Genomic DNA, 22,627 nt, shown 5'->3' on the forward strand with positions numbered 1-22,627 from the left:
AGATGGCTCAGTGGTTAAGAGCACTGACTGCTCTTCCAGAGGTCCTGAGTTCAATTCCCAGCAACCACATGGTGGCTCACAACCATCTGTAATGGATCTGACGCCCTCTTCTGGTGTGTCTGAAGACAGCCATAGTGTACTAATATAAATAAAAATTAATAAAAAAATTAAAAAAATAAGTCCAAGAAGGCCACATGAGGGTGTGATTTCTTCCTAGGAATATGAGAGGAAGACTCTGGAGGACTGAGGTAGAAGTGCCTTTGCCTGACTAGTACTGGCCAGAGGAAGGGAAAGGCCACCTAGGAGGTGACTGCAATGAATTAGAGACAAGAGGACAGGGGCTCAGGGCAGACTCACAGCAGTTGAAAAGTGAAGGCATAGTCACATTAGAAGACTGTGCAGAACCAGAAAGTTCAACAACTTCACTCTGACAGGTTCAAACCAACTAGACTCAGTTAGTTAACCAACCAATCACCTCGGGCCATCATCCACGAGTTCCTGCATTGGAGCACACCTACATGGGGACTTCCTAAGTCAGACAGACAGGGTTCTGATGGTACCCGCACACCCTGGTGTATACAAAAACAGTCTGGGCATTTGGCCTTGACCGTGACCATACTGTTGACATGTGAAGGCATCCTCTGGGCTGAAAATGGAGCATCTTCCACTATAAATAAGACAGGAACTGGGGGCCAACTGTCACTAGTTTGATGACTTTCTAAAGTGACCTCTCTGAGAGTCTCTGCTGGGCTCCTGGGCCCCAGCATGCCACCACTGAAATCGATCTAATCTGGGTGCACACTTCTGCACATGTGTGCTAATGTTACTGAGTGAACAATGCAGAAATACACTCACATACACACTCAGAGGCAAAACACAAATCACAGGTTCACAATCTTCATTCAAGTGAATTCAAACACACGTCTATTTAATGCAGTCACTCACTTCGCACACACATGTGCTAAATAGATGCACATGCACATAAATATACACACATCACTATGCATATGCAAATCCTCGCCACTATATTACTGGATTTACTCAACTCTGTGGCACCTGCCTTTTTTTAATGTATGTCTATATAAGTTTACTCACATGCATATATGACATATACATGTATGTTCACTCACACGCATTCATATGTTCACTCATATGAATTCATATTCATAAATATGCAAATACGTTATTGTGGTTGCAAACATACGAGTGTATATGTCCATAGACATGTCTGATCAGTCATGCAAATAGTAACAAATATTCTAAGTATTACATCATACAAACTCTATGCAATAGTGAGCATGGTGAACATAAATATGAACATGGTGGAAGAAACAAACACATTCTTTCCAGAAAAAAAACTGAGGCCAGCTCAGGGACTTACCAGGTATGGCAGGAGGAGACTACCTGGTCCCCAGGGAAATACTCCTTCCCCTTCCAGGTACATGGACACTCCTCTGGTGGGAAGCAGGAATCCCCATGTCTGAGCAGGCTGGAAGGACACAGCAAGCCAGTGGTCAAAGAGCACTTCTAGAGTTGTCACGATGTAGGAAGGCCCAGTCCACCACGGGTAGCGCCATCCCTAGGCAGGTAGGCCTGGGCTACATAAGAACGCTTGCTCTACATGAGCTAGAAAGAAAGCCGGTTAGTAGCATTCCTCCACGATTTCTGCTTCAGAGACCACTTGAGTTCCTGCTCTGACTTCCCTCAGTGATGGACTCTGACCTAGAAGTGCAGTCCAGATGAACCCTTTCTCTCTTAAGTTGCTTTCGGTCAGGGTGAGTTATCACAGCAACAGAAAGCAAACTAGGATAGATACTGACACGCCCAACCTGTGTAGTGGTCCCACGGTCCTTCAGAGCAATGCCCAGTATAGTGGATTCTTAGATAAATTTAAAGAGACATGGTGACCGGGGTGCAGAGGTAACTAACTGTGGGCTCAGTAGGGCCTGGAGAGGAGTTGTTGATGGTGGTGTTAGAGCATCTTTGGGAGCCTTTCCCCATCAAGAGGACTTTTCAGGCTTGTGCAAACAGGACAGTAGTTTGTGAAGCCTTCAGTGACACACGTCAAGGTCTGAGGCCTGGGTGGCTGTGGTTAAGGCAAGGATCCTATGCAGGCATGGGCCCTGGCTGGGGAAGGGACAAGCATATACTCCACACTGTGGACCCCGCCCCTCTGAGCGAGGAGCCGAGCTGGCAATAAAGTAGACTTAGTCTGAGCCTGATTCCTTCAGTGGACTATTTCCCTCCCTCCGACCCCACCCCGACCTGTTTTCTCTTCTGTGGAATGAGCAAGCTCCTCCCCACTTTGAGATTGGCAGAGGTAACATCCATGTCTTAAACGCTATAAAGCTCCATCAGGCCGCATCCTGCCCCAGCCATCACAGAAGCTCTGACCCCCATTTCATTCCCTTTGTTTGCCAGGCCGGAGCCAGGGTCCCCAAGTGACCACTAAATCTCAGCACAGACTGAAGGGCACAACCCCATGCGGCCAAGTCACGGGAGGGAGGTGGCTCCAGGGCCCTCGTTTGACCCAGGCCTGAGAATGATGCTGGTAGAGCTGAGCGCTGGTCCCTGTGTGCAGAGCACAGCCGCAAGCCCAGCTCTTGTAGTTCCCCACGGCCTCCATGCAGCACCTGGACACCCAGGAAGGTGGCTGATCTTGTGGGATGTGGCTTTCTTTTTGGATTATTCCAGGGGAACCACCCTCCACCGGACGGCTGTGATCAGGGAAGGAGGCTGAGAGCCAGCATGGGTTTTCTTGTGCCTGGTCTTTGATCATGAGGTTCCTCGGGCATTTGGGGCACATCAGACACCTATCTCCGAGTTTCTGCTTTGAAGCCTTGTTTAATCCGCCTGTTGTGGTGACAAGTTTTAGGTGCCCATTTTACAGATGGAATACTGAGTATCAGAGGAGCAGGTGCCGTCCTCATCTGAGGTCCCATGGCTCACAGGAAACAGAACCTGACAGGCTCCAGTTCAGGCTGAGCTCTCAAGGTACTGCTCCTTCCCAGGCTCCCCACAGACATCACGGCCACACTGTCTCCTCCATCCCGGGCTGTGTGAGGTCACCTCCGTGCCCAACCTGAAGCCCCTGGATCTGCCACCCTTTAGGCAGGAGAATTACTGATAAGTGGATTACATACCCCAGGGGACAGGCACAGCCTGACAGGCAGGGACCACGTGCTGGCAGGCTCAGGTTCAGCAACTGCTGTTCACACGTCCTCTCCCTGCTGAGCTCGGGGTCTGGGTGCAGCTCACTGCAGTTCACGAACACCTGACCTGCTGGACAGGTAGCAGCTAGAAGAAAGGGGGTTACATGCTGCAGGCCCTTGGCCTGGGCTGGTGGCGGTGCTGTGTGGGCGGCTGGAAGAGACGGACAGCTTCTAGACATGATGTGGGTCCCCACATCACAGGGACAAAGCAGATAGAGTTTCTCACACACACTACAGGCCAGCCCCTGTCAGCAGCACACCATGCACGCCCCACACAACACACTTCTTGTTTTCTATTGCAAGCACCCTGCACCTCCCTTCTCACACAAGAAAAGGGAGAACTATTCTGCCGTGTAAAGGCAGCAGAAACTGAAAGGAAGGATCCCAGAATGACCAGGGACCTAAAGGTGGACAGCTGAGTGGTCTAGAATGGTGGTCAGAGGATTTTGAACAGGGAGAGTTAACTCCACGCTGTGTCCGTTTCACTGACGTAACTCTCCCCGCCTTCAGCAGCGTCTAACCATGCACGGTCACACTTGTGTGAGTGACTGTTTTAGGGAACCCAATAAAAGGCAGCTGAGTTCCAAGGCCAGGATAGACTAGCACAGAGAAAGGGCCAGATCTGAAAAGAGAAAGAAACCCAAGCCAGGAGAGAGCAAAGCAAAGGTGCTCGGGGGACACCTCTGGGGACAGCTCGGGGGACAGTAGGGAGATGGGGGTAGGAAGGAGGATTCTGGGCTATCTACGATGGTTCAGAGAGATGAGGCATGTGACTCAGGGCTGCACGGCTGACCCAGTCTCCAGGCCTGCTCTTAACCATCAGCCATTAAGCATACTGTCACCCTCGGTACCAATCTCTGTCCGTTCTCCATGGGCTCTTCTGCCAGAGAGGGAGGCCCTCTGAGGACGCTCCAACCCCCAAGCTCCGTCCTCCTCCAGGCACTCCGCGAGCTGCTCCTCACCGTCTCACCCCTGCCCTATCTGTGCTATGGAGAAGCTCAAAAGTTCAAACTGCCCTTCTGTCTCTGCGACCTCACGCCCGACCAAGGGTTGGACAGAACAAGTCTAGAAGATATTTGGCAGCTGGGGGGGTTGGGGGAATCAAGACTAGCAAAGACAAGCAACTTCTCAGATCCCCAAGCGCTCTCCAGAGGTTAAAGCCAGGATGGGGTTCCAGGGTACCACTCTATATGCTGGGACCTCGGCCAAGAGTTCAGGAACACCAACGCCATGTCAGAGCAAGCTAGAGTAGGTTTGCCCCCATCCTGACCAGCACCCCAGTTCTTCACTCTCTTCTCCGCAGCCACTTCCCACCATCTGGAGTCCCCTCCACCCCCGAACCCCCCTTTCAGCCCTGCTTACCTGGGGCTCGGCTGTCACAGCTCATGACACCATCTTTGCAGTGGCTGCAGAGAGTCAGGGGAGTTACGAGCCCAGCCGCTCATTAGGGGCCCACTCAGCACACAGCTACTGCCCTTGGGCCCCTGTGGCCTTCAGACACATCCCTACTTACGATCCCTGCTCCCCACCACCATCCCACACACGGAGTAAGGAAGTAAGTGCTACTCTCATGTAGCAGCGGGTCCCAGGAAGCTCACCAGTGGCCCAGAGAAGGGATGTCACTGTCCCCAGGGGGATAGTCCACTCCTTGGAAATGGCAAGAACATTGATTCCTACAGAAACCGAGAAGGATTAGAGCAGACTTGGGAGTGGAAACCGGGACATCCAGGGCCCACTCTCAGGCAGCTGCAGACGAGGGGGTGGAGAGAGAGGTCACAGTAATCCCCAGGATGGGACATGCCTGACACTGAGGTCAGATACAGGACTCAGTGCCAGGCTGGGGGCCATGGCTGGCTTCTGAAAGCACTGTTTACCACTTTTCAGCCTCCCCCTCTCCCCCACCCCCACACCCACCAAAGGCAACCTAACTCAGAGGTCAGAGCACAGAGGGGACCAACTCAGAGCTCCACCTCCCAGCCCCAGTCCATGTTAGAATGGATACTGTTCTGGGATAGCATCAGAGTCAATCGGACCCAGCATCTGTCCCAGCTGGTCACTCCCCCTGACAGGTCACTTTTGGCTGGAGTCTCAGGCTAGGCCCTCCCAGACACCGTCTCTCCTGGATTCGTCTCAGGGACCCCTGGGGTATAAGGGTGTCACTTTGTCTTTTATCTTTATCTGCAGTCACGGCTCTAGGTCCTTATCACACAGCTCTCACAGCTGATTCCAAAACTGCTGGTCTTAGAGCAGAACAGGCCAGGGCTCAGGGGACCCACGGGAGGGACCCTGGCTGGAATCATCTTTCCCAGAACTCTTCAGCCAATTCCTTGTCTTTCCCGTGTAGCTCGCTGAGGTTTTTATTAAGGGTGTTGAAGGGCACACAGCTGAAATCTACGGGAGAGCCCTGCAGTGTGACAGACTTCTGAGTGATTCTCATTCGCCGCCTAAAAGGGAGTGACTCCTCCCCCTCATTAGTGGTATACCTCCGAGTAATTAATAGACCACTTCATAGATGGAGAAACTGAGACCCCAGAAGCCTTCCAGTCATCTGAAAATCATGTGGCTTACTCTTCCCCGTCTACTTCCAGCCACACAGCCAGCTTCCATCAGCCAGGCTACAGGGCAGTTCTCACCTCAGACTCCTTCCCTGCCTTCCTTCACCTCAGGGCCCCTCAGACGTCACCTCTGCCTCAGCTGTGTGTGACCCAGGACTTCTGGCCTCACACTCTGTGTGGCTTTCCAGCTCTCCTGACCTCCCCAGGCCCCTAAGAACCTGTTTGGGGGGGGGGGTTCTGCCTTTCCACCTTCAATTGTGGATTTGGGAAACTACTCTCTGCTCTGCTCACTACTGGATTTTCAGAGCCGGAATGCCCTCGGCACGCTGAGATGCACACAGATGCTCCTGGAAGAAGAGAGCTGAGGAGAGAGAGGTGATACGGCTCCAGTTCAATCTGCTTTACAGAAGGAGGGAGAGGCCTGAGAAGAGGGAGCTACCTGCCTCTCCCAACAAGGCCTGCGTACTGGTGAGGGGAAGCAGGGGTCAGAGAGGCTCAGCCCAGCTGTCCAGAGCAGACCCTAGCCTCCCTCCCCACCTCTCCCAGGTTCCGGACTGGCCCCTCACCTGGGGACACAGAGGTCAGTCTGTGTGTCCAAGAATGTGTCCGGTGGGCAGGTGCAACCCTCCACACACTCATCCCTGCTGAAGTTGCCACCACCGTTAGCCCCGCAGACATCAGGGCTGGCCAGGTCCTGGCAGGTTTGTGTGCACAGGGCCACACAAGGGCTGTACTCCTTAGTGGCCTCACAGGACAGCGCTGTAGGGAGAAAGGAGACTGAACTTGGTATCTCTTCTTCCCACAACTGTGTGTGTGGGGGGCGGGGGGTAGCATCTTGAAAAGAAAAACTCAGAGAGGGTAAGACATTTGTCCCGTCCCTGGTCACACAGCAGCCCAAGGTCAAAGAAGTGTCTCAATGTACAGCATCCATTACCTGCAGCCTGGAAAAGCAGGTGCTGTTCTTAGATAAGAGACCTAGGGAAGAGTGGAGGTCGAGCCCCCAGTGGTGCCGTGCTCAGCCCGTTATGCACACACAAACACATGTCCCTCCAAGGCGCGTGAACACACACAGGCGTGTGCCCCTCACTGGGAAGATCACACACTCTCTCTCCAGCATTTTGTCCTAGGGTTCAGGCCTGTCATCTCCACATGGGGCCACCATCCCCTCCCCAGGAGGCTCAAACAGAACCAAGGCTACGAATCCACTGAAACTGCCAGGGACAGTTAGCTATTCCCATCCCAGGCTACTCAAAAAAAAAAAAAAAACAACAACAAACAAACAAACAAACAAAAACAGTGCAGATGTTGGGAACCCACAGTTAGCAGTGATGTTTTTGTTGACACAGGACGCAGATAAAGGATGCGTGAGCATTGTTATTTTTAAGTTACTTGAGTTTCTGTATAACCAGAGTTGGCAACCACAGATTCTGTCCCAAACACCTCTAGAGACACTAACTCAGAGGCCGACAGTCTCGTGCAGTGTCGCACAGCGCGTTACCTGCCTGGCTGGGCTAGAACTCAGAGCCCCTGTCTTCCAGCACAATTCCTTTTTCTCAGGGCAGGAAGGACCAAGACCCAGGGGGCACTGCAGGGTCATTTACATGAAAGCATCCGTGACCTCAAACTGGCCTCGGAGCCAGTGTGCCCATTCTTCTGCAGTACGAATGCGGCTCTGCCCATGGAGAAGGCAGAAGCGGAGGTGAGCAGTGGGCTAGGTTGAACTTGGCCAGACTGACAGGACCGGGAGCAATGATGTCCCAAATGTTAAGCCTAAAGGCCACGAGTGGCAGTCAGGCTGGAGGAGACAGGACACTGCGTCCAAGCATCTGGAGCTAGGGGACACCTCTGTCTGGAGCCTAGGCTCCCACGGATGTACAGGGGTGGGGCACTCACCACAGGCTGGCAGACGGGCACGGAAGTCAACCGGGAGCCCATGGCGCCGGCATAGCCGTGCGTAGTGGGCCAGCGTGGCACACAGGCAGGGCTGCCCACAGCGGCAGGCATCCCTACGGCACTGCTCGAAGTAGGGAATCGGGCTCAGATATGCAGAGCAGGGTGCAAAGAGCTCCCCTGTGAGCACGCTGCAGGCCTGCAGCGCATACGAGGCTGGAATGTGAAGATACGGTCAGTGAGCAGGGGTCTGGCTGACTGCTGCCCCAAAACTCAGCCTCCCCTTTCCTGCTCTCCCTCAGGGTCTGTAGAGGGGTGTGTGCATGTGCGTGTGCATGTGCGTGTGCACACATTCATTTGTGTGCACACATGTATTTTTGTGTGCTTCTATGATTAGCACATGTATGTAGACAAGCATGTGCATGCACACGGCAGGAATATGAGCAGGTACTTCATGTAATGATTCTACCTCATGCCAGGTCAGGATCTGTCTGCTAAGGGAGACACAGAAATGAACATTGCTGACCAAATTCCAGACCCTCAGGTAGACAAACTCGTAAGATGAGACCATTGTTAGAGGTAAACAATTTTGCTAGTCAGATAGAAGAACCACGAACCTAGGGCATTGAGAAGGCTAGGGAAAGGCTAGGCAGTCTGAGGAGGGGCAGGGTAGGCAATTGCTACTTTAAGTCGCCAGAAAGGCCTCAAAGAGAAGGTAATGTTCGAGCAAAAGTTGTAACGAAGGACTGAGGCAGGTTTCATCCTGAGGTAAGAGTGTGTGGCTGGGGAGGGAGGGGGCACATGAGTTCAGAGCCTGGGAGGAGGGCAGACCTGCCTGTCAGAGCAGCATGGACGCTTGTGTTGCTAGAGCAGAGTACAGGGCAGTGAGCATGGAGGGGGCATGGTGGGACACGTGAGCACTGAGATGGGTATCCAGTACTGAGGTGAGTATCGGCGACAGTGGCATAGCAGGAAGCTTCCCACCTGCCTGGCCTTTGTCCCCTCCTGTCCCCTCCCTGCAGCCTCTCCTTCCGTCACTCCTATGCGTTTGACCGGCACCCCCACTTCAGGTTGCTTCTCACCTCTCTCAAAACAGCTCACCTCTACTCCACCCCCCAGGCCTCCCCAGGACCCCACTCCTCACCAGCTTGCAGATGCACATCACAGGGGTCCAGCAAGGAGCCAGGGGCCAGCGGGACGCAGGCAGACAGGGTTTTCCAAGAATTGCCAAACAGTTGTGGGGTGCTCTCAGGGACCCCCACTGGAGACCTGTGGCCATGGCAAAGCTACAGTTGCACACTTGTCCATTCGGACATAGGGATACACAGAACATCTACCCACAGGAGCAGACACATGCTTACATCTAACACATGGCCACAGGCGAGGCGTGAGGCTGTTCTCTGAGCCAGCTCCAGGGGAACACACGCAGCTCTGTATAGACCACTCGCACACATCAACACACAGAGATGTGCACATACGTGCACACACACACACACACACACACACACACACACACTGCACAAGTGCATTCCAGACACACCAGTTGTCAAGGTGTTCTGTATAGCCACATTCAAACAAACTTTACAATTAGAGATGGGCACATACACAATCACACTTAACAAGACCCAAAAGGATCCCACTGGGTGTAGGACTGCATGGCTTTTAGCGACTACTCCCAGCTCTTCATGTAAGAAAGCAGTTCTTAGAGAGGATACCAGCCCTCAGCGATCTATGACCTTCTCCATCTCCCACCCTGGGATGTAGGCAGGAAATGGATTGTGCATGGGGAAGAGGGGAGAGAAGGTCGAGACAAGCATGCTTCCTCAACAGAGGCAGTGCCGACAGTCACTGAAACCCAGTGTGAGTGCTACAGGAAAAGAGCCAGCATTCTGTGCGGGTGAGGTTCTGCCTGACACCCACCATGACTCCCACCATGACTCCCACCATGACACCCACCATGACACCCACCATGACTCCCACCGTGACTCCCACCGTGACTCCCACTGTGACTCCCACCATGACACCCACCATGACACCCACCATGACTCCCACCATGACACCCACCGTGGCTCCCAGACTCCCGTGACTCCCACCGTGACTCCCCACTGTGACTCCCACCATGACTCCCACCATGACTCCCACCATGACTCCCACCGTGACTCCCACCATGACACCCACCGTGACTCCCACCGTGACACCCACCATGACACCCGCCGTGACACCCACCATGACACTCATGACACCCACCATGACTCTCACCATGCCTGTATTACTGCTCTGAGCTGTGAGTGTTCTAACTAAACAAGGCAGAACTCACATGTGCCTGGAGGGTGGCAAGCAGCCCAAACACTAAACCAAGGTCTGCCTCTACCACTCTGACCAGCTGCCCAAACACCAGCCCTACCGGGCGAGACAGGCGGAAGCATCACTTATCTGTGTGCATACGTTGCAAACTTAAGGCTTCTTCTTGTTCATCATAGCGAAGTTGAACCCCTCATGCTGGCTACAGGATGCCTCCCATGTTTCTAAATCAGCCACTGCATGTATCTTGAAGAACGGGCTAGGATTCTTCAGCCTCAAGATCATTCCCACCCTTCTCCTTTCTGAGCAGCCTAACTACTGTCCCCTTCCGAATTCTTGAACTGTGACCACACCCAGAGGACAAATTCTCTCAGCTTCCAGCTCTTGGGAAATGGCCTTCCTCTGAGTGCTGGCAGGCATACATTGTACAAACTCAAAAGTGTTCAAGCACCCTGTAGGGATGGTCATGGTGGCCCTCTGGGACTGACCTGGGGACTCGAGTGCCCCTGGCTAGTGAGGCTTATCTTCACCTAACGGTTCTCAGAGTTGATTCAAGAAGTAAATGTCTGAGACTAATCAAACCCAGAACTTCTCATGCCCAGCCTATCTACCTCAGAGGCTGGGATTATGGGAGTCCTTATGGAAAAACGAGGCTTGAATGAGGTTCTTCAGGAGTAGGACCCACCACCTGGCTGAATCACTCCCACATCTGCGCACAGCCCAGTGTTTAACCAAACTCCCCAAGTGATGATCTTTCTACACACAGAAGACTGGAACCATTATTGTAACAAATTATGCTTCAATTCAAACGTGGAAAAGCAAATAATTAGTGGTGTAGGGGTGTGGTGTGGTGTGGTGTGTGTGTGTGTGTGTGTGTGTGTGTGTGTGTGTGTGTGTGTGTGGTGTGTGTGTGTGTGTGTGTGTGTGTGTGTGTGTGTGTGTGTGTGTGTGTGTGAGTGTGGGGCAGTGTCTCTGGATGCCCAATCCTAAGGAGCCCACAGTCCTCCCTCTCCTTCCTGTTACAGGGCAGGAACACATACAGGAAGTCGTCCTGTGTGTTGCCGTTGAAGGTGCCACAGAGGCCCACGGTGTCCTCCACCCATCGCTGGTCCACTTGCAGGTAGAGCCGCAACCCTTCCCGGTCATAGAGGATCCGCACACCCACATTGGTCCTCACCCTCAGGAACACAGAGGACAGCTTCCGGATCTCAAAAGCGTCTGGCCACAGAATGGGAAAGCAATTTCGTTAGTGCAGCCAGCCCAGAGTTCTGCATCACCCCCACATCTGCATGCAGCCCTGGCATCATCCTACAGAGAACCCTTGCCTTGGAATTGGTTTGCTAAACCCTGGCATAACCTACCAGGCAGCCTCTACTGAGAAATGTCACATTGTGGGTTCCAAGTAATAACCCATCTTTCCCAGAGGGAGTGCAGTTTCTTGCTCTAACATAAGAAGACTTCTGTAAGGACCCATTTTTTGCACAACCATACAATCACAGTGAATTCTTAGATTCAATTTTCCGGAGGGGAAATAAATACTGAACGTAGAGACAGGAAACAGTCCCATGAATGGCCTAATGTCAGAAGGAACTGTCACACTCTCATGCCGGAGTCCTGTTTCCTGAATCCAATGTCCCCTAGCCTGATCCTTGGGAGGGGCTGCCCACGTCGCAGATCCCTTGAGTAGATAAGCTGGGGAAAGGATCGTGAACTATCACCGTCCTGAGCCATACCATCTGAGTAGGGTGGGGTGATCTTGTACTGGTCAAACAGAAGGACATCTCCTGCCTGGGTCAGGGTCACCTGTCTCCGAGGGTCCTGGTGCAGAATCACCGACACTGACTGGACACAGGCCCCATCCTGGTTCTAGAGAAAAAGGAGGGCCAACGGGCAGCATTAGTTGGTGCGCTCTGTCCTGACGGCCTAAAGAGAACCCTCCATGACAGAGACCCAGCCCAACTCGAGGAGCAGGCTCCTCAGAGTAAGAAGCAGAGCCACAAGGGGGCATGAAGGACTCATGCTGGAGACCATCAGTCCCAGAACAGACAAGGTTGGCTGAAGCGCTGGAATAACAGTAGTCAGCACAACGGTTAATGAGCTGTCCAAAGGCGCAGGTCAGAGTTGGCTCCCACACGGCTCAGTCTAGCTTTGGAAACCATGGCTCCCTCACATAACTGCAGCCCCAGAGCTTCAATCGCATCCGTGTGCAGTCTTACACAGACCCCCTCCTCATGTGCCGTACGCTGCACCTCGCTGAAGGGCAAGCGAGAACCCAACTCTGTTCAGAAAGCTAACGCAGGAAGATACCTAGTTCGAGGCCTGTCAGAAACAGAACGAGTCCACACCAGCCTATGTTACCTTGGCAAGACCCTGCCCCAAAGTGAAAAAAAATTTTTTTTGTAAAGGGTCAGCCCTTGCCTAGCATGTATGAATAAGGTCCATTCAACCACCACAGTAGGCTGGGATGGGGAACAGTAAATGAGCTAATAGTCCCTGGGCCTGGGGTTCTCCACCTTTGAAACAAACAGCACATGGCATGGCCATTCATACCTCTCTTCCACAGGAAGACATCTACACTCTATCCTATTCACAGATGTCCTGAGTGTTTGCCATGTGCAGGCCGCCCTACACTGGGCTTCACAGACAAGTGCTGAGTAAGCACATTCTCCTGCTCAAGATTGCAAACTTACGTGGGACGGAGATGTTAAATAAGTGGACTGACCGTAACAGGAGCAGTGGCTGCTGTAAGCAAGGAGAGGGTACCTACCAGAAAAACACTCAAAAGAACAGAGAGGTTGCTGCTGAGGCAGGAAAGGCTGTCCCTGTCGCAGGGGACATGACGATAGTGAAGACTAATGCTGGCAGCCAAGCCCCGACCCTGCTGAGTTCTGCTCATGACAGCGGGCTTTCGCACCAGGATCCTGGAGCTAACGCTCTGTTCCTGAGTCCTCACTGTGCTCAAGACCCACATCTAAGCTGGAAATAGCAGCGCCCTTTCACAGACCAGAAAACTGAGGCACAAAAAGGGACATTTGAGTTATGGTTGAGTGATATGGGCAGGGCCATGTGGGAACCGTGACCTGTCTTCGCCGCGCTTTCCTATGCATTTCCCGTCCCATTCCTCCAAGATACTGCTGACTCTCCCAGTCTCGTTATTGAAGGATGGACTTAGAAACCCACAGCACTGGGGATGTAAGTTGGCATTGGAGCAACATTTCTTTTTGGCCCTCCGAGTTGATAAAAGGGAAATATATGTATAACCCTTGCACGTATCTGCATAACCAATGGACACAGGTATATGAACCAGCATTTCTATATAGCACATCTGTATAGATACATAGAAATATATCTAAAAGCACGAAGTCAACTAAACATGCACTCATACCCATGTTCCGGCTCTAATTCACCATGGCATGGCTCATTCCAGCCTGCCCACTTTGCTCACCTGTTTCTAGTATTGACATCTTAAATTAGCGGCTACATTTGTTACACATAACCAGCCCATGTTGATGTGTTGTTGCCCATAGGGCCAGAAATAAGGAAGCGTGCAGATGACCATGTATGTACACATATGATATGAGTGCATAAAAGGGATGCAGGAGCCAAACGGAAAAATCTACCGCTGGCCAAATCTGAAACAATCGAGTGACAAAATTAAAGAAGCTATAGATTGTCACCTCAAATGTAAATACGCAAATAATATGCAAATCTCACCCTGAGACAAATCCCAAGGGAGCCTTCTGCCAGCAGCAACCTCTCTGGCCAGGCCTTCACAAGCTTTCAAGGTCATCGTAAACTAGGAAAGTCTAACAGACAGCCGAGAAGAGCCGAAGACACGTAACTATATCTAATGTGAGGTGCTGGACCAGAAAAAATGGCATTGGGTGAAAACCAATGAAATTGGAGTAAACCGTGGCCTCAGCTAGTGGCAAAGCATTAGTCCCAGTTGGCTGCTTTTGATGTACCGTGCTATGTTGCTGTGAACGTCTCCCCTAGGCTCATGTGTTTGAACATGGTCCCAGGTGGTGGTGGTGCTCGGGGTTGGGGGCTTTTAGGACAGGAGCCTTGTGAGATGAAGTATGTCACTTCCTGTTTCTCCCTCTCCCACCCGCCCCCCACGTGTGTGTGTTTCCTGTATGCAGTTGAGATGTGAGAGCTCAGCTCTTGTTCTAGCTGCCTGCTGTTGTGCATGCCCCCCCACACTCCCCACCATTATGGACACTCTCTCTGGAACCATAAGCCCAAATCGATGTTCCAGAAGCTCCCATTGGCCATGGTGTTCTGTCAGAGGAAGAAAAAAAAGAAGGAGTACCAAGTAGCAAAAATGCATTCGGTAGCATAAGATTTTAACAAAGGAAACGGAGCGTGGGAATCGGTCCTAGCTTTGCAAGAACTGTATAACACTCCGAAGCCACTCTAAAGTATTAAGTTGTTGTCACCTGACTCCATGACAGCATCCAGCCTTGGAGTCAGGTGAAGATCTGGGTAGTCATGAAAGTCCCCCCAAGCATCTAAGATAGCCCATCAAACGTAAACAGGGAGGACGGTGATGTCCACCACCTTGGTGTGCACTTACATCAGCTGCTGTACAGAAAATCAAACTTCAGCGCACTGGGTGTGAGTGTCACGGGTCCCACCGCCACCTCCGTCACTGTGCCCAGCACACTCCATCCCGTGCCAGTGCTTTCTGGCATGGTCAGCTCCCAGGGTGACTTCCCTCCTGTGTCTGTACTTATCTCTACAGGGACACCCTTAGGTTAGATGCCACCTCTGCCACGTGACCCTCCCTTCTGTTCTGCTGACATTCCCGCCGCTACTCCACTCCCCTCCACACCTCAGACCATGTAGTACGCCGTGCCAAAGTGACCTGCTTATAAGCTGTGAGTGCCTGAGAGGGGGTTGGGTGGGTCCCTCTGTGTAGCCCTTTCTGTGCCCAGCCCTGAGCTTACAGGATTGGGACTGCCATAGGTTTACCATGCAAATAGAATCACAAGAAGGACCCTGTCTTGAGGCAGAAAAAAAAGCTTGCAATCAAGAAACACCGTCCAACAATGAGGCCAACTGGACAGGCTCGGGCTAGTCAGCTGCCTATCTGGGACATGGCAGAGAGACAGCTGAGAAAGGCACCCTGGGGCCCCACAGTCCTCCCGTGCTCTGGGGCTCTTGAGCCGCATGAACTGGAGAAGTGGGGACTGCTCTGTGTCTTTCTGTCACCCCTCTTTGTTCCCACGTTCAAGATGCAACAGAAGTGACCATCTTGGAAGACAGACAGTATCCTGCATGGAGAACAGCCGAGAGGGGACTGGGGCAGAGAGAGGAAAGAGGTTACTCAGAGCAAAAGAAGAAAGCCAGCCTCCGTCTTATCCACAGTTCCCAGACTGTGTCTCCAGACCTCCTAGCTGGGGTCTGCTCACACTCAAGGCCCTAGAGTCTGGAACTGGAGACAGTAGACATATGCAGGGTGGGAATGGGCATAAAGCGCTGGTTCTTCTCTGCAGAGAGGAGCTTGGGCATAACCCACACCAGGGCCTGTGGGGGTGGCTCAGCGCAGTCAGTCCAGGGACAGTGCAGTCTCTACTGAGACAGACAAATACACACCTGCCCTACCAGCTGTGGCTAATGTCTCAGCTATGTTCTCCAGCGACTGGCACATCTCAGGGATCACCATCTCCAGGAAGCCTTTCCTGATTCCCTTTGCCCTAGCTACCCAGTGACCAGCTGAAAGAAAAAGTTTACCTACCCTGCCCCCATCCATACCCCCCACAGCAACTGGGTTGCCTAACAGGCCCACTAAGCTATGAGGCCTGGAAGAAAAAGCAATGTCAGACCTTAGCACAGCTTCTGACCCCAACGGGTTTTCAGAATTTGATGAATGAATTCATCAGACAAATAGGCCTTCCAGACACGGAAAAAGAAAAAGAAACAAGCATAGAAAGCTAAGGAGAGTAGGACCCACGCTAGAGACTCTCAGCCAGCAGAGGGCCTGGGTGCCAACTGTTTCCAGAACCCGTTCTGTGTCCCAGTAAGAGGCAGCAGCTGAGTCATGGGAAGACCCAGGTCTGTGGGAGACTTGTTTGAACACGGAGACCCAGCCAGCCTTACCAGGCCACACGGGGCATTCTGCAACGTCACGGTAAATGTGCCTGAGGAGCGGCTCTTGGCTAGGATGTACTGACACGTGGCAGGGAATGTGTACCGGCGTCCATCAAAGGTCGTGAAGTGAATGTCGCCAGTCACAGAGCATTCAGCTGAGGGAGAAGAAGGCACTTTGCTCATGGAAGCTTCCTGAGCACGCTAATGAGCTTCCCTCGTGGGATGGCTCCCCTCCCCTGCTGGGGACTGTCTCAGCCTTGCAAGATCCGAGTCTAAGGCAGGACGCAGGCTCTGCCCTCTGGAATTGGTCAGGCTAGGGTGCCTTTGTTTTTGGAAGCCTGCTCAGGAGCAAACTTAATACAACCCCCACTAGAGTGCCCCCCTGAGGAGAGACGGGGTACTGCATTAACACTGGGTTCCATGAAGTCTCAATGCAGTGCCTGAAGTTCGGGCAGGAGATGGACAGGACCAAAGCAGCAGAGGAAATAGGAGTCAGATTCAGTCCCATGAATCAAGTGCCCCTGAGTAGGCATGGCCCCAGAGTGTCCCTGCCCAAACCTCTGAGACACGGAGAAGAGGGCAGGGTCTGAGTGAGGGTCAGATGTACCTGGACAGACAGAAGAGCTGCACACCCACTTCCCTGCAGTGCACGTACTGAAACACAAAGATGGTGAAGGTGGTCTCCCTGCCCTCAATGCCCAGATGCTGTCCCAGCCCCCAGCTTGCAGCATCCCATCTCTAAAGTGATTGGTAGAGAGGACCTCCTCCCAACCCCAGCCCATGGATCTAATGACATCCCCTTGGAGCTCAGAGAGGTTAAGTGAGTAACCCCTGTTTTCTCAGAGTTCCTCAACCCCAGGCAAACAGTCTGACAGGAAGCGCTGGCCTTCCCAGGCCCCTCCCTCCGGGCAGTGGACACAGACCAGGTATTGCAGTCCTCTGTCACCACTGAGCCAGGCGGGTGCAGGGTCCCATGGAACTCACAGGGACACTCGGCTGGTGACATGCAGCCCCCATCCTCAAAGATGAGACCTAGGGTGAGACCAAAGGCCCACTCACCCCAACTCTGCTCACAAGCCACTATGGTGGCTTCCTGGGCTCTCAAATAACAGTCCCCACACACAGAGTCCATTCTCTACTGAGCCCACTTTCAAACTCTCCTCTAAATCCCAGCTCAGGCAGGATATCAACTTCCTTCTAGACAGACTTTACTCCTCGTATCACCTCAAACTGCACACTACCTCCCAAACCCCGCCATGCTGTCTCCTACTGCCTCCTCCAGAGGCCTTTCCTGGCCTCCCCATATAACACAAGTCCCCAGAACTCTTCTTTCCTGACCCCCTGAGCCAGCCTTCATTTCACCATAGCTTAGGCTGCAGTGTCACATCCCTGGAAGCAGGCTCTGTTACTTAAAATCAAAGCCCGTCACTCTACTTTGTTGAGACCGGGCCCCACGTGCTCCAGGATGGCCTTTGGACTCCTTAGATAACGAGAATGACCTTGCCTGTCTGGCTCTCCCGCCTTCCTCCCCTCCTAAGTGCTAGTGCTACGGTGTGCATTGTCACGCCCAGCTCAGGCAACGCTGGGGTGGACATCAGGCCTTGCACGCACTAAGCCAGCGCTCCGGCTCTACAGTTTCTAATCTCCCCTTTCCATCCAGCCAAGTTCCTCATTCATCATAAACACGCCATTAGACACAGGACAACACAACTGTGGATGGATGCTTAAGCAAAAGCGTGTGCATAAAAATGAATGAATGGCTTCTCTTCGCCTGGACAGCTCAGTCCAAAGGAGGTTGAACTACTTGATGAACCAAACTGTCGAGAAACCTAGCTCTGCCCTCACCCTCCCCGTCCTTAAGCCTGTCACTTACTTATTGGCTTCGCTGTTTGTCCCCTCATTCATTCCACAGGCAGGCATCCTCTGAGTCCCCTGATGCCATGCATCCATGCCAGGCCAGGAGGACACTTTCAGTCCACTACTGCCCCCCCTCCCCATAACCAACCATTGGGGCAGTAGCAGCCATCCACACAGGCGATCTCGCTGTCCACACATGAAGCACGGGATTGGCAGGAAGCCGGACAGCAAGCAATACACTCGTTGTAGATGAAGGTCTTCTCTTTGCAGTGCACAGCTTAGTAGGGAAGAAGGGAAGAAGAGAAGGAGGGAGGGAGGGAGGGAGGGAGGGAGGTTGTGGTCTATGTTTGGCCAGCACCCACCCTCACTCCAAGTCCTGGAATGGGAATGGGAGGACTCTCATTTCCCCGAACCCTCCAGTCCCAATTGGAGTATTTGGTGCTCAAGAGACTGGTGAAAGTCGGGGTGCTCTGAGACCCCAGACCCAGCCTTCAGGCTCAGCCTTACTCCTCCCATCTGCCACAGGACGGAACCTCAGAACTTAAGGTTCTGTCAGTGAGGCTCTGAGTGAGCAGGACAGGGCATTGAGCTGAGGCCCGTGGCTGCTACCCACAGCCCACATCAGAACCCCGCCCTGCCCACCTCCACCCTGAACCTACTGCATTGTGAGAGTTGGGTCCTCCAGCCCTGCAGAGGGCGCCCTGCCTGTGCACAGGCCCGGGCATATTCCGTCAGTGCTCGGCACCAAGTGGCTTCGTCACCTCCTGATCTGTGCGAGGATATTGAATGTGAGAAAGTCCAGCCTGTCACCAACCATCATCATCCCATAGACCAGGTGATTGTCAACCGTCCTAATAATAGTTCCTCATGCTGTGATGAGCCCTGCCCACCATAACATTATTTTCGTTGCTACTTCATAACTGTAATTTTGCTACCGTTATGAATCATAATGTGAATATCTGTGCTTTCTGATGGTCTTAGACCACTTCTGGGAAAGGGTGGTTTGAACCCCAGAGAGTAGCAGCCTTCAGGTTGAGACCTGCTGCCATCAACACTCTCAGAACCTCAGAGCATCCTCCTCCAGGAAGGCATCCGATCACACAGAGCCCCAGACTCAAAGCAGGAAGCCTACATTCCTAACCTTGGTGCCAATTCGCTGTGTGACCCTGAGGGAGTTGAGCTCCATCTCTGAGCCTCAGTTAAATAGGACAGCTGAACCCTTTCTTGGCATATAAGAATGTTAGAGCTTTGGCAAACAGTTATGTAAGGGCCAAGCATTCTCAGGCTCATTGGCCCACATCCCGATCCCTTATCCCAATACTGGAAGATGCTCCCTACAGTCCACCACCTAGCTGCCCACTTACTGGCAGAGGTCACTGGTACAGCTGGCTGTGAAGGGCAGAGGGCTGACATAGGCATGGCAGGCGTCGAAGGGAGGCCTCAACAGTACTTCACAGCGCTCATACACACCCTGCGTAGGGCAGAGGCAGGAGTTGGGCTGGGAGGACAGCATGGCTCCCTGATTCACCATCCCACGGGGAACCCAAATAAGCAAAAGGTGAACAGAGAGTAAAGGGAAGGGGCCATGGGTACAAACCATCCTGAGTCCTGTGACCAATAGCTTTCTACTGGGGAGGGAGCTTCTCCTCAGGACACATACCTGCATGGACGCTGGACTCTGCTGCAGGCATGGTGGGCGAGGCAGGGAAGACGTCACAGGTCCTGGAGGGCTGTTTGGGACCTGCTCCTGCCAGCTGTGCACAAACTCCCCTACGTCATCAGTCAGCTTCCCTGCAGGGAAAACGTGTATCATGATGAGGCATGTGGGCAGCAGGACTGAGGGCTCTGAGCAGAGGACAAGGGAGAGCCATTAGGAGGAAGCCGCCCACTCCCACCCTATGCTGGGTTCCCAACTGAACCGGTCTCTTGGAGCTGTTTCATCAGAAGAGACGTGAGTGTCCTAAAACCTGTACTGTCTCACAGCTGTTCCATGCTCATCAGAGGAAACATGGGATAGTTGGAAGGGACCAGTGTGCAGGTTTGAAGCAGAGCCTACACCCATCTGAGCCTCAGTTTCCCCACCTGAAGAAAAGAGAACTAAAACCTAGGGAGATGGCTGCCAGGAACTATAGCTATAAAGTACTCAAAGGGACACCGTTAAGCTCTCTGCCAGGGCCATCATGACGTGCCCTGAGCTTCACCTGTAGCTCCCATCGACCTGTCAATCAGAGACTTTGGCTCCAGCCTGGCCTTTTCTCCTCCCTCTGATCCCTTGTTTCCTCTGGAAACCATGTGAGATCAAACCCACCTAGAGAAGTTCCCCAGTTGGAATTCTCATCATGAACACCTCACAGTTGAAGAGATTGAGACTCAGAACATGGCTGAGAACATGCCTAACAAGACAGAGTTTTGCAAGCAAGCCCTTGATTCCCATTGGGTTTTTGCTACCATGGCCATGATGCCAGAGGTCTGGCCAGAGCAATCCTAACCCAGTCTCCGTCTCCACAAAATATCCCACAAGGTGCCTTCGCTCAGACTCTCACCGTAACTGGTCACCAGGTCATCCTGAGGGTCGGCATTGTTGTTCCCACACAGCCCATGGGTCCAGCCCACAAACTCGGGGCTCATCTTGATGTAGACAGCTGAGGCACCATCCCAGGCCAGCGTGAAGGCTGATGGGTGCCGCGCAATGACATAACCAGCCAGCTGCTGCAGCTGCACACCCGCCACCGCCTGTGGCAGCTGGATCCTGAGAGCAAAGCCCAGGGCTGCAGAGTGTCCACACAACTCCCACAGGGCTTGATTTTACCACAAAGATGGCTGCCACCACCCTACCCAGTGCCATGAGTTTTTTTTTAATGTCCTCATCCTCCAGAATTCCCAAGTGTACCAAAGTGCACGAGGATTCTTTGATCTTCAAGGGGCCTTCAAAGATCATAATATTGTGGGCAGGGATAAATCCTGAGAGAACCAATCCATCAGCTCCTTTCTCCCGAAGGGAACCGATATCTTGTAAGAGGGGTTTCATTTTACTATGCTGATCCAGAACAGGAAGAATAGAAAGTGAAGGGGATGGGGGAATAGGAGATTGAGAACAGAGAGGACCCCTCCTACACCTGTCCCGCCTCAGCCCAGCTGACAGGAAGAGAAAAAGTTCAGTCAGCCATAGGTCTGATCACCTAGCAGTCCCTGATTGTCCAGCGTGATAACTGCCATTCAAAATGGCCGTCCATCCTCAGAAAAAGATAAATACATGTCTGCTCAGAGAAACTGTATGTGAGTTTAGGGACAGCGTTTCTAGTAGGAAGCTCCACTTTCTAGAAACTTTTACTGTTTTCCTAAACGGTAGGAAGTCCACAAGGTCTGACAGCTGCGGAGAATGTGGAGACACTCATCCATCACCAGTACCGCTGGCTAGACACACACAGGCCAAGTGTGCATTTCTGCCCCCAAGGAGGACAATGTGGCTGTCCCCAGTTATCAATTTCCATGCAGCTTGACAGGGGTAACCCCTACCTCACATCAGGGAGTTACCTTATACCTCCGTGGGTGACCTCCTTGGCCAGGCAGATCTCACGTTCACCCGAGAGGAAGAGGCTGACAGACCTTGGGCAGGTGTAGTGGGCGGGGCCACACTGAGGGTCATTGTGCACCTGATTGGGTGGACAGAGCAGGGTGTTCAGAGGGCAATCTGCAGCAACGGCCAAGGCCACCCTAAGCTTCAGTCCACCAGTGTGGGGTGAGCGTGTGACCCCTGTGTGCTGAACACTTTTCCTCCATGACCTTTCTCAGTGCCCTCTCCAACACCACAGCAGGGGAAGAGCTAGGACCGCCTGTATCTCACGGTTGTCTGAGGAACAGAAAGAAGGGGCAAAAGTCACATGCACACAAGACTAGAAAATAGCAAAGACAGGATTCTGACCTAGATCCAAATGGGTCAGATTTCAAAGCCTTTTTCAGAGCACTGGGGTATCTCCAAGTTCCATCAAATCAAAAGGCCAGATGTGAATTCACCTTCCATCACACAGGTGTGTGAACCCAGACACCCGAGACACATGCTCACAGACACTTTCAACGCACACACTCTATACCTACACACTCCCGGGATGCAGAAATTAGCCCTGTCCTGCACTCACACACCTGTCCTGTGCTGCTTGTTACATGTGACCTTCTCAGCCATTCAAGAACCCAGACTGTAAGGGTCATAGATCCAGAGGGTGGGGCAGGTTTCTAGTGCTTAGAGGAAAGGTTTTCAAATGTCACCTGCCATGAGCGGAAACACTCCCCAGGAGCCAGCTCTCCAGTCTATTACCCTTAGACATGGCGGACCAGGCTGAAGCCTCTTGAACTGGAAGGAGGAATCATGGAAGCCACCTTTTCCCCAAGTTCAGGTTCAAGCGTTGTTTTTGTTCAAATGGTGTCTTACACCGTAGCCCTGGCTGGCCAGGAACTCACTATGTGGAGCAAGCTAGCCTCGAACTCACAGAGATCCACCAGCCTCTGTCGATCAACTCCTCTGTTCTGGACTTCAAAGTGTGTGCCTGCCACTACACCTTGAATGGTCAAGATCAAGTATTTCTACATCTTCATATTAATGAGGATGTGTGTGTGTGTGTGTGTGTGTGTGTGTGTGTGTGTGTTTATTCTCTCCTTTGCTGATGCAGGGTGTGACTTACTCCATCAATTTGATAACTCACTTATGTGGCATCTCATCCGACT

General features: G+C 52.6%; 1 protein-coding gene across 1 annotated transcript in view; it reads right to left on the reverse strand.

The window, feature by feature from the left end:
* The window catches only part of Otog (otogelin), a 67,553-nt gene that overhangs the window by 39,192 nt on the left and 5,734 nt on the right, over window positions 1–22,627 (reverse strand). Inside the window, exons 7-24 of the mRNA XM_032896035.1 lie at window positions 21,443–21,561; window positions 20,452–20,657; window positions 19,569–19,699; window positions 19,273–19,379; window positions 18,568–18,677; window positions 18,057–18,185; window positions 16,975–17,083; window positions 16,659–16,705; window positions 16,061–16,206; window positions 11,692–11,824; window positions 10,999–11,176; window positions 8,802–8,926; window positions 7,661–7,873; window positions 6,334–6,526; window positions 4,811–4,885; window positions 4,575–4,618; window positions 3,144–3,297; window positions 1,382–1,489 (exon numbers count right to left, since the gene is read on the reverse strand). Of these exons, the coding sequence (XP_032751926.1) occupies window positions 1,382–1,489; window positions 3,144–3,297; window positions 4,575–4,618; window positions 4,811–4,885; window positions 6,334–6,526; window positions 7,661–7,873; window positions 8,802–8,926; window positions 10,999–11,176; window positions 11,692–11,824; window positions 16,061–16,206; window positions 16,659–16,705; window positions 16,975–17,083; window positions 18,057–18,185; window positions 18,568–18,677; window positions 19,273–19,379; window positions 19,569–19,699; window positions 20,452–20,657; window positions 21,443–21,561 (2,327 nt within the window). The remainder of the gene's footprint in view (window positions 1–1,381; window positions 1,490–3,143; window positions 3,298–4,574; window positions 4,619–4,810; window positions 4,886–6,333; window positions 6,527–7,660; window positions 7,874–8,801; window positions 8,927–10,998; window positions 11,177–11,691; window positions 11,825–16,060; window positions 16,207–16,658; window positions 16,706–16,974; window positions 17,084–18,056; window positions 18,186–18,567; window positions 18,678–19,272; window positions 19,380–19,568; window positions 19,700–20,451; window positions 20,658–21,442; window positions 21,562–22,627) is intronic.

This window comes from Rattus rattus, chromosome 2, assembly GCF_011064425.1.
Source record: "Rattus rattus isolate New Zealand chromosome 2, Rrattus_CSIRO_v1, whole genome shotgun sequence".
In the NCBI taxonomy this organism is placed as follows: Eukaryota; Metazoa; Chordata; class Mammalia; order Rodentia; family Muridae; genus Rattus; species Rattus rattus.